The sequence below is a fragment of the Cricetulus griseus genome (assembly GCF_003668045.3).
Source record: "Cricetulus griseus strain 17A/GY chromosome 1 unlocalized genomic scaffold, alternate assembly CriGri-PICRH-1.0 chr1_1, whole genome shotgun sequence".
In the NCBI taxonomy this organism is placed as follows: domain Eukaryota; kingdom Metazoa; phylum Chordata; class Mammalia; order Rodentia; family Cricetidae; genus Cricetulus; species Cricetulus griseus.
In genome coordinates this window covers 83,171,703-83,183,928 of record NW_023276807.1, presented here as the reverse complement: position 1 = coordinate 83,183,928, position 12,226 = coordinate 83,171,703, and the positions used below count along the sequence as shown (strand labels likewise).

General features: G+C 40.3%; 1 protein-coding gene across 10 annotated transcripts in view; it reads right to left on the bottom strand.

Moving 5' to 3' along the window:
* The window catches only part of Kiaa1841 (KIAA1841 ortholog), a 61,380-nt gene that overhangs the window by 30,424 nt on the left and 18,730 nt on the right, over window positions 1-12,226 (bottom strand). For 9 of the 10 annotated variants that reach the window (XM_027388011.2, XM_027388008.2, XM_027388007.2 and 6 more), the window contains 4 exons: window positions 9,458-9,544; window positions 9,236-9,346; window positions 1,055-1,178; window positions 104-160 (listed from right to left, as the gene is read on the bottom strand). In XM_027388011.2, coding sequence (XP_027243812.1) covers window positions 104-160; window positions 1,055-1,178; window positions 9,236-9,346; window positions 9,458-9,544 — 379 coding nt within the window. The remainder of the gene's footprint in view (window positions 1-103; window positions 161-1,054; window positions 1,179-9,235; window positions 9,347-9,457; window positions 9,545-12,226) is intronic. The other variant, XM_027388012.2, reaches the window with a different exon arrangement.

The window sequence follows — 12,226 nt, the reverse complement described above, 5'->3', positions numbered from 1 at the left end:
ATGGTGGTAACGTCACTGTATCAACCTCACAAAATGAATGACTAGTACTCTCTATAAGATATACCTCAATAAACCCAGGGTTAGCCCAGTGAGTAGGACTTACATATGGTCTGACATTCCAAACTCTGATGGTTTTGATGACCTGTTCTTCCTCCCTCCACTGAAAATCAAGTCAGAGAGAAATCTAAAGGAAGGGCATTCATGAGAGATTTGATGTGAAAAACCTTAGATTTACATAAGACTAATTAGGAATGACTATGATTTTGTAAAAAGTCATCATATGTGCCTTCAAGAACTAACCTACTTGTCCTTTTGTTATAAATTTAAAATTATTAAAACCATGAATAACAACAACAAAACCATGAACAAGGCTGGAAATACAGCTCAGTGGTATAGTTTGAGATCCAACTTTGGAGCCCTGGGACTGGAGGACAGGGAGGGAAGCAGGCAGGTGTGGTGGTGTACACCTGTGTGCACACACCTGCACACAAACCCGCAATAGCAACACCAGGGAGCTGACAGAAGACCGTAAGCTCCAGGCCAGAGCAGGCTGCTTGGTAAGTAACACCTGTCTGAAAAACCAAGACAACAAGAGGCCCAATGATTCTGAATCGCTAAGGAAATTTATGGCCCAAAGGAGAAACAGTTTGGCTGGAAATAAAAGCTATAAAAATTCTGTATATTGCCGGGTGTTGGTGGTACATGCCTTTAGTCCCAGCACTTGAGAGGCAGGCGGATCTCTGTGAGTTCGAGACCAGCCTGGTCTCCGGAGTGAGTGCCAGGATAGGCTCCAAAGCTACACAAAGAAACCCTGTCTCAAAAAACCAAAATAAATAAATAAATAAATAAATAAATAAATAAATATCTGTATATTTTATACTGAAAAACTGGATTAGATAACAAAGAATCTGTTGCTTTTCTCAAAGTCTGGCAAGAATTATTTCAGAAATATACACAAGAGGAAGAAAGGACAAAATGGCAAAAGAAATAAAGGCAGATGTAAACAATGTCTAACAGACCACTATTCTTGCTACTACTTTCCTTAAAACCTCACCTGGTAACACCTTGAACAAGTCAGCCAGTTGATCGTTCCCCACAAGCGCCAATATACATCTCTCCAAGATTTTAATTCTTCAAAAAGACTATTCAAATACTCATGTACATCCCAGGTTTTATCTCTGGAGGAAAAAAAAATTATTTTAAGTGACAGATACAATTTGTTTTAACCAAATGTGGCTTGTTTCCAAGAATACTCTTCAAATGATAGTGTGGTAGGGACTATACTGAAAAGCAGGTATAATTTCTTTATTTTTAGACAACAGAAGAAGGTATGGAAAGGCTGAATATCAATATTATTAATTGCACAGTTTGAACAGTTCATCACTTAAGAACCATGCAACGTTGGTTAAAAAGACCTTTATTTCATTTTTACTTTTTAAAAGTTGTTTATTGCTTACTGATATAAGTGGGTGTCTGCAAGCACATGTGCCATGGCGTGTGTGTGTGTGTGTGTGTGTGTGTGTGTGTGTGTGTTGTGTGTGCAGTGGATGTATGTGGGTATATGTGTGCATACATGCAGCTTATGGATTTAAAAATGACTTTGTATGTGTGGGATCTACATGTTTGAACATTATATGTGGGTGCACTTCGCCATGTGCATGTGTGTGTGTGTGTGGAGGCCAGAGGGCGAGATCAGGTATCTTCCCCTATCACTCACCAGCTAAGTGTTCTGAGACAGGTTTGCTGAACCTGGAGCTCACTGTTCTGGCTGCATTGGCTCACCACAGAGCTTCAGGGATCCTCCAACCCCAGCCTTGGTGTTACAAGCCTGTGCTAGCATATCCAGCTTTGTATGTGGGTGCTGGGAATCCAAACACAGTCTTCATGCTTGTGTAGCAAGCACTTTATACACAGAGCCATCTCTCCATCCCACTTACACATTTTTAATACAGAAAAAGAACCATCCAGAAGCAACAGTTAATATTTTAGTGACTGCTCAGAGGGCATAAACACCAAGTGCCGCCAATAGTCCTGCCGGAGATTCCAGCCGTGGGCAACAGGGGGAGCACTGGTTACCACCCAGCTGGGCGGACCGAAGGAGTGAGAAATTCTTTTCCCTTTTATTCAACAAAGTCATGTTAAGTAGCAGTGCAACCTAAAAGGGAGAGACAGAGGTTGGCAGCGTGGCTCCAGCTCCTTAGGGATGATACATTATTTCCATAATACCAGGAAAGTGACTGCAGGCAGATCAACTAGACTCCTTCAGACTAAGCAACCAGTCTGCTGACACTGCTGTGCACTTAGTCCCGCTCCCAACCACCTGAAGAGGGAGTGCCGCAGACCTGCCTGTACCCACTGTGAGACCCATCAGAGTATCCGACCCTCTTGCACCCACCTGAAGAGAACCTTGGACCCGTACACACCAGGAGAGGAAGAGACCCCACCTGCACTCACTGGGAAGACAATATAAGAACACATTTAACAACAGAAAAGCCAGTATGATGCCACCAGAGTCTAGGGACTCTACGACAGCAAGACCTGAACATTCCAACACAGATGAAACCTTTAAAAACAACTTCATGAAGATGATAGAGACCCTAAGAGAGGAAATGAGAGAATCCTTCAAAGAAATAGAAGAAAAGACAAATCAAAAATTTCAAGAAACAGTTCAAACAGTGCAAGGTTTGAAAGCTGAAATAGAGACAATTAAAAAAAAAACACAGTCTGAGAGAATGCTGGAATTAGAAAACATAGGTAAACAATCAGGAATTACAGATGCAAGCATAACCAACAGAACACAATAGATGGAAGAGAGAATCTCACTAGGAGAAATAGATCCATCGACCAAAGAAAATCTTAAGTCCAACAAATCTCTAACATAAAATATCCAGGAAATATGGGATACCATGAAAAGGCCAAGCCTAAGAATAATAGGTATAGAAGAAGGTGAAGAAAACCAACTCAAAGGTGCAGAAAACATATTCAACAAAATCATAGAAGAAAACTTTCCCAACCTAAAGAAAGACATGCCAATGAAAGTACAAGAAGCCTACAGAACACCAAATAGAGTGGACCACCAAAAGTAACCTTATCACATAATAATTAAAACACAAAACATACAGGATAAAGAAAGAATATTAAGAGCAGCAAAGGGAAAAGGCCAAGTAATGTATAAAGGCAAACCTATCAGAATTTCACCTGAATTCTCCATGGAAACTCTGAAAGCCAGAAGGTCCTGGATAGAAATTCTACAAACACTAAGAGACCACAGATGTCAGCCCAGACTACTATACCCAGCAGATGGAGAAAACAAGATATTCCACGACAAAACCAGATTTAAATAATACATAGCCACTAATCAAGCCCTACAGAAGTACTGGAAGGAAAACTCCAACCTAAGGAAGTGAACTACACTCACAAAAACATAGGCAATAGATAATCCCACTTTACCAAAAGCCAAAAGAAAAAGCGGGGTAAATCCACACACAATACCACCACCAACAACAAATAAAAAACAAACAAGAATTAACACTCAATGGTCCTTAATTTCCCTCAATATTAATGGTCTAAACTCACCTATAAAAAGACACAGGTTAACAGAATGAATATGAAGACAGAATCCATTCTTCTGCTGCACACAAGAAACACACCCTCAACATCAAAAACAGACATTGCCTCAGAGTAAAGGGTTGGGATAAGATTTTCCAATCAAATGGCCCCAAGAAACAAGCTGGTGTAGCTATCCTAGTATCTAACAAGTTAGACTTCAAACTAAAATCAATCAAAAGAGATGAAGAAGGTCATTTCATACTCATCACAGGAAAAATTCATCAGGAAGAAGTCTCAATTCTAAACCTCTATGCCCCAAATACAAAGGCACTAACATTCGTATAAAAAAACATTACTAAAACTCAAATCACAAATAAGACCTCACACAGTTATAGTGGGAGACTTCAATACCCCACTCTCACCACTAGACAGGACCACCAGACAGAAACTTAACAAAGAGACAAAGGAACTAACAGAAGTTATGACCCAACTGGGATTAACAGACATCTGTAGAACATTCCATGCAAACACAAAAGAATATACCACATGGAAGTTCTTTAAAATCGACCACATACTTGGCAACATAGCAAACCTCAACAGGTACAAAAAAAAATGGAATAACCCCCTGTATCTTATCAGACCACCATGCTCTAAAGTTAGAATTCAACAACACAAATTGCAGAAAACCTACAAACTCATGGAAATTGAACAATGCACAACTGCACCATTCCAGGGTCAAGGAAGAAATTAAGACTTCCTAGAATTCAATGAAAATGAAGACATAACATACCCAAACTTATGAGACACTTTGAACGCAGTACTAAGAGGAAAGTTCATTGCACTAAGTGGTCACATGAGGAAACTAGAGAGTAGTCACATTAGAGAATTGACAGCACAATTGAAAGCTCTAGAACAAATAGAAGCAAAGTCACTCCAGAGGCATAGATGCCAGGAAACAAACAAACTGAGGGCAGAAATCAACAAAGAAAACAATACAAAGAATTAATGTAACAAAGAGTTGGTTCTTGGAAAAATCAACAAGATAGACAAACCTATATCCAAACTAACAAAAGAGCAGAGAGTAAACATGCAAATTAACAAAATCAGAAATGAAAAGGGGGACATAACAAAAGACACTGAGGAAATCCAGAGAATCTTCAGGTCATATTTTAAAAACCTGTACTCCACAAAATTCAAAAATTTAAAGGAAATGGACAATTTTCTGGATAGGTATCACTTACCAAAATTAAATCAAGAACAGATAAGTGCCCGGTGGTGATGGTGCACACCTTTCATCCCAGCACTCGGGAGGCAGAGGCAGGTGGATCTCTTTGAGTTTGATACCAGCCTGGTCTACAAGAGCTAGTTCCAGGACAGCCTCCAAAGCCACAGAGAAACCCTGTCACAATAAAACCAAAAAAAAAAAAAAGCAGTTATCAAAAGTCTCCCAAACAAAAAAAAAGCCCACAACCAGATGGTTTCAGTGCACTATTCTACCAGAAATTCAAAGAAGAGCTAATACTCCTCAAATTGTTCCACACAACAGAAGCAGAAGGTTCATTGCCAAACTCTTTTTTTACCAGGCTACAATTACCTTGGTACCTAAGCCACACAAAGACACAACTAAGAAAGAGAACTACAGACCAATAAACCTCATGAGCACTGATGCAAAAACACTCAATAAAATACTGGCAAACCGAATCCAAGAACACACCAGAGAAATCATCCACCATGATCAAGTAGGCTTCATCCCAGGGATGCAGGGTTGGTTCAACATATGAAAATCTATCAATGTAATCTACTATATAAACAAACTGGAAAAGAAAAACCACATGATCATCTCACTAGATGCTGAAAAAGCCTTTGACAAAATCCAACACCCCTTCATGATAAAGGTTTTGGAGAGATCAGGGATAACAGGAACATACCTGAATATAATAAAAATAATATACAGTAAACCAACAGCCAATATCAACCTAAATGGAGACAAACTCAACACGATTCCTCTAAAATCAGGAACAAGACAAGGCTATACACTCTCTCCATATCTCTTCAATGTTGTACTTGAAATTCTAGCTAGAGCAATAAGAAAACAAAAGGAGGTCAAGGGGATACATACTGGAAAGGAAGAAATCAAACTTTCACTATTGGAAGATGATATGATAGTTTACATAAGTGACCCAAAAAAACTATACCAGGCAACTCCTACAGCTGATAAACAGCTTTAGCAAAGTGTTATGATACAAGATTAACTCAAAAAAATCAGTAGCCCTACAATATTCAGATGATAAATGGGCTGAGAAAGAAATAAAAGAAACATCACCTTTTACAATAGCCACACATAACATATAATACCTTGGGGTAACACTAACCAAACAGGTGAAAGACCTGTATAGCAAGAACTTTGAGTCTTTAAAGAAAGAAATTAAAGAAGATACCAGAAAATGGAAAGATCTCTTATGCTCTTGGATACGTAGGATCAACACAGTAAAAATGGCAATCTTGCCAAAAGCAATCTACAGATTCAATGCATTCCCCATCAAAATACCGGCACAATTCTTCACAGACCTTGAAAAAATAATTCTCAACTTTATATGGAGAAACAAAAGACTCAAGATAGCCAAAACAACCCTGCACGATAAAGGAACTTACGGAGACATCACCATCCCTGACTTTAAGCTCTATTACAGAGCTATAGTCCTGAAAACAGTTTGGTAATGGCACAAAAATAGACTGGTTGACCAATGGAATCGAACTGAAAACCCTGATATTAACCCACACACCTACGAACACCTGATTTTTTACAAAGAAGCTAAAAATTACACAATGGAAAAAAGAAAGCATGTTCAACAAATGGTTCTGGCATAACTGGATGCTGGCATGTAGAAGACTGCAGATAGATCCATGTGTATCGTCATGCACAAAACTTAAGTCCAAAGGGGTCAAAGACCTCAACATAAATCCAGCCACACTGAACCTATTAGAAGAGAAAGTGAGAAGTACCCTTGAACAAATTGGTACAGGAGACCTCTTCCTGAACATAACACCAGTAGCACAGACACTGAGATCGACAATTAATAAATGGGACTTCCTGAAACTGAGAAGCTTCTGTAAGGCAAAGGACACAGTCAACAAGACAAAACAGCAGCCCACAGAATGGGAAAAGATATTCACCAACCCCACAACCGACAGAAGGCTAATCTCCAAAATTTAAAAAGAACTCAAGAAGCTAGTTTCCAAAAAACCAAATAATCCAATTAAAAATGGGGTACAGAACTAAATAGACAATTCCCAATAGAGGAGTCTAAATGGCTAACAGACACTTAAGAAAGTGCTCAGCATCCTTAACCATCAGGGAAATACAAATCAAAACAACTCTGATATACCATCTTACTCCTGTCAGAATGGCTAAAATCAAAAACACCAATGACAATTTATGCTGGAGAGGATGTGGAGAAAGGGGAACACTTCTCCACTGCTGGTGGGAGTACCAACTAGTACAGTCACTTTGGAAATCAGTATGGAGATTCCTCAGGAAAATGGGAATCAGTCTACCACAAGATCCAGCAATTCCACTCCTAGGCATATACCCAAAAGATGCACATTCATACAACAAGGGCATATGTTCAACGATGTTCATAGCAGCATTATTTGTAATAGCCAGAAACTGGAAGCAACCTAGATGCCCCTCAACTGAAGAATGGATAGAGAAAATGTGGTACATTTACACAATGGAGTACTACTCAGTGGAAAAGAATCAATGGAATCTTGAAATTTGCAGGCAAATGGATGGAACTCAAAGAAACCATTCTGAGCCTGGTAACCCAGTCACAAAAAGACAAACATGGTATGTACTCACTCATATGTGGATTTTAGACATAGAGCAAAGGATTACCAGCCTGCAATCCACACCACCAGAGAAGCTAGGAAACAAGGAGGACCCTAAGAAAAACAGACATGGACCCCTGGAGAAGGGGAAAGGGACAAGATCTCCTGAGAAAACTGGGAGTATGTGGGGGAGGGGAGAGTGAGCTAGGAGAATGAGAAGGGGAGGAGGGGAGGGGAGAGGAGGACATGAGGGAGCAGGAAGGTTGAGTTGGGAGAAGAATAGAGGAGAGCAAAATAAGAGATACCATAATAGAGGGAACCAGAATAGGTTTAAAGAGAAACCTGGCACTAGGGAAATGTCCAGAGATCTACAAGGATGGCCCCAGCTAACAATCTAAGCAACAGTGGAGAGTCTACTTTAAATGCTCTTCCCTGATAATGAGATTGATGGTTACCTTATATGCCATCCTAGAGCCTTCATCCAGCAGCTAACGGAAATAGAAGCTGACACCCACAGCTAAACACTGAACTGACCTGGAATCCAGTTGCAGAGAAGGAGGAGTGATGAGCAAAGGCTGTTTCTGTGGGTTTCACCAGGCTGACCTGTATAGAAACAGCTGACCTGAACAAGGGGGAGCTCATGGACCCCAGACTGATAGTTGGGAAACCAGCATAGTACTTATCTAGACCCTATGAACATGCGTGTCAGTGAGGAGGCTTCAGCAATCCATGGAGCTTCTGATAGTAGATCAGTACTTATCCCTAGTATATGAATGATCTTTGGGAGTCCAATCCATATAGAGGGATACTCTCTCAGACTAGACACACGGGGGAGGGTCTAGACTCTGCTCCAAATGATATGACAGACTCTGAAGATTCCCCCATGGAAGGCCTCACCCTCCCTGGGGAGCAGAAAGGATATGGGATAGGGTGTTAGTGGGGGCAGGGGAAGAGGGGAGGGAGTGGGAACTGGGACTGATAGTAAAACCAGCTTGTTTCTAATTTAAATAAAAAAATGGGAAAAAATATTTTAGTGACTACGTTCCTTAAAATGGTAGGTGTGTGTTCATCCTAGGCTGGTCTTGAACACTATGTAGCCCAGGATGACTTTATTTTCTGTGATTGTCTTGCTTTTACAGCCATAGTACTGAAATTACTGGGATGCACCATCTCATCTGAATCTTGAGGGTCAAACCTACGACTTTATGATACATGCTAAACTTGCACTATACCAACTGAAGTATGCCTCTAGCCTTCTAGCTTTATGTATTACATGTATTAAAATTATTATTAACAACTTTCTATGTAAGTATACATTCTTCTATATGAACATCCCCAGGACCCTCACAGTGGAAGGAAAAAATGGACTTGCCTAAGCTGTCCTTTGACCTCTACTGGCACTCACAATAAATAAATAAATAAATAAATAAATAAATAAATGTAATGAAAAATTTTAATTGTAATTTAAAAATATAAAAAGGCTGAGGCTGGTGAGATGGCTCCACTAGTAAAGATACTTTTCTAAGAAGCTTGGTGATCTGAGTTTTGATTCCCAAGACCTACATAATAATGGAAAGGAGATATGGCCTCACAAAATTGTTCTCTGACCTACACACACACCACATGCACCTTCTGCCACACACGCACACAAAGAAGAAATAAATTATTTAAGAAAAACCAAGAGCTGAGGATGTAGCTCAGAGGCAGAGTCTTGACTAGCATGTATAGGGCACTAAGTTTGAGCCCTAACATACCTGAAAGAAAGGAAATGGGGGGATGTTCTTATAGAAAATTGTGCTTTTATAAGTACTCTTGAAATTCACACACAGAAACAAACTGTGTATTATCTTCACTGCACCTTATATGGATGTAGATAATATTTCCATGTCGATCCACATTGATTTTTCCAGGGATGCAAGGAATTCGTCTTTCTGTTTCTCTGGTTAAAAGTTTCTTACACAAACAGCATCTTCAACAGCAACAACAACAAAAAAATGTCAAAAATACTCAAGAAAGAATTTAACGTAGTAAATTAAATAATGAGGATCTATTATATAGCATACCAAGAAAAATATGTTACCTATATAATGTTGCTGCGTTATTTCGAGAATCTGGATTCACGTACTCAGCATCAAATAGTCTTTCAATCTTCTTACAAAAAAGTTTACTATTAAAAACAAATGGCCAGTAAGTTAAATGTCTGCATTTAGTATCTTACAGTTAGTGGTCTGTTTCCCCTCCCCCTTCCCTTCCTCCCTTTGTTCCTTTTAAATTATGTGTATGTATCTATATGGGGTATGTACACCTAAGTGCAAGGGCCCATGGAGGGCATCAAATCCCCTGGAGCTGGGGTTTCAGGCAGTTGGGGCTGATGGACATTGGTGCTGGAAATTGAACTCATGTCCTCTGCAAGAGCAGTATGTGCTTTTTGTGCTCTTAAACCCTGAGGCCTTTCTCTGGTCCTTCCACCTTTCTTTTAAAAAGGAATCTTTATCCAGAGCATCCCTTCACATGGGATGGGCTCTCAAAGTCCCTTCTTACACCAGGGGTAAATACTGATCCACTACCAGGGGCCCCATAGAGTGCTGAGGCCTCCTCATTGACATCCATGTTCAGGGGTCTGGATCAGTCCCGTGCTGGCCTCCCAGACAGCAGTCTGGGGTCCATGTGCTCCCCCTTGTTCAGGATGATGTGGTGGACTTTGGGGAGCCCCTGTGAAGGGCCCTACCCTTCCTGGGGAGTGGAGGGGGAATAAGGTGGGGGCTGGTGGGGATTGGGGGGGAGGGGAGGGAGAAGGGATTGACATGTGAAGCAAGCTTGTTCCTAATTTGAACTAATAAAAATACATAAAAAAATTAAGTGAAAAAAAAAAGGACTCTTTAACTGAATCTGGAGGTTGTCACTTTGGTTAGACTCACCAGTGAGCCCTTGGGATCCTTCTGTCTATACTATTTCAGTGTTATGGTTACAAACACATGCTATTAAGCTTGGCCTTTTTTGTGGGTCCTGGGGATTTTCATGTATACACAGAAATCGTTTTATGTACTGAGCCATCTTTCCAGCCCTAAAGGTAGTTAGTTTACAGTGATAAAAAAATAAGTATTGCCCTTATACATGTAGAAAACTCAGATTAGTAAGTATTTAACATTTATTTCCTTTCTCAAGCCCACTTTCCATAACAAACTTGTACTTTTTTTCTTTTTCCAAGCAAATCATTCAGAGCAAACATCTGGAAGACTTTCTAAACCCTGTGGGCCCCATTTCTGTCTTTCTCTATACAAGAGCAGTGAATCACATATTTTTGTCAATCACTTCCCCCTTTCAAAGCCTCTTTTGATTTTACCTTCCTTTCTACTCCACTGGCCTTTTTAGGTGTCCCTGACTGCTACTTCTCTGTCAAACCTTTATGTAATGGTAGCCTTTGTTACTACTCTCTTGCTAACAGCAAATAAATCAGAATAGCATTTATCATAGCAATAAGAAAGTAAATAACTAGGAAGAAAGAAGTAGAAAGTTATACTGTGTTTGCGAACCATAAGATTTGGTATTATTGAGATGCTAAAATCATGGCTGGAGAGAAGGTGCATATTGCTCTTGTGGAGGACCCCAGTGAGATTTCAGTAACCTCACTGAGTGACTCATGAATGCATAATCCCAGGGGGGTCTGATGCTATCTTCTGGTCTCTACAGCCACTGGTACTCAACACATGTACACACGTGCACGCGTTCGTGCACACACACACACACACACACACACACACACACACACACACACCTGCATGCACACACACTTTTTAAAAATTTTTAAAAAAAGATCCTAAAATCAATCCAAACGCATCTCCAGGTTCAGTATTAACTCCCAATTCCAGTGTCAAAATAATTACAACACTGCCTTAATTTAGACTGGTTGCTACTTGAGTTGGAGAGGTGGCTCAGAGGTTTAGAATGCATACTGTTCTTACAAAGGACCCGAGTTTGGTTCCTAGCACACATTCTGGGCAGCTTACAACAGCCCATATCTTCAGATCCAGGGATCTGATGCTCCTGATTTCCACAGGCACTTTCACTCATGTACACCCCCACCATGCAGAGGAAGACACACAATTAAAAATAATTTTAGAGTCAGTGCTATCCACTGAAGAATGAGTAAGTTAACATGTTATGGATGAAATGAGCACAGAAACAGATCTCATCTGGTCACCTGACAGGGGTGGTGGTAACACTGAAGTTTGGTGGAGGAAAGGATGGCCTTTCATTACTTATTGTTCTGTTCATTTTTGTTTTTGTCTTTGCTGTGTGATCTCACTATGTAGTCCAGGCTGGCCTGGGTTTTACAATGTAGCTCAGGCAAGACTAAACCTCAGGCTAATCCCTCTGCTTCAGCCCCCTGAATGCTGGGACTAAAGGCATGCTAGCTCAAGAAAGACCTTTTAAATATATGATGCTTCAACAACTACAAGTATTTGAAAAATGAACCTTGACCTCCTACTTCATACTCTACAAAACAGTTAGTTCAGAGATGTCGACATTACCATAGAAAGGCAAAGATTTCCTGACACAACAGCAAATGCACTAACTGCCCTTTGCTGGAATCCCATCCAGGGACACTGTTCCATTTATTCGTAACTCTCTGTTAACAAGTCCTGACTTCTGACCCACATTCTAGAGGAACATATCTAACTAGCCACCTGCTATCCACCCAGATACACAAGAAGTTCACTAATTCTGTAAGACCTAAGCTGCCTCTTGGTTCACCTCACCTATCCTCCTCTCAACCTTTCCCTTCTGCAGTAGTAGCTTTTCCATCCATTTACACGCTCACGTTGACAATTTAGTAGTCATTCTGGGT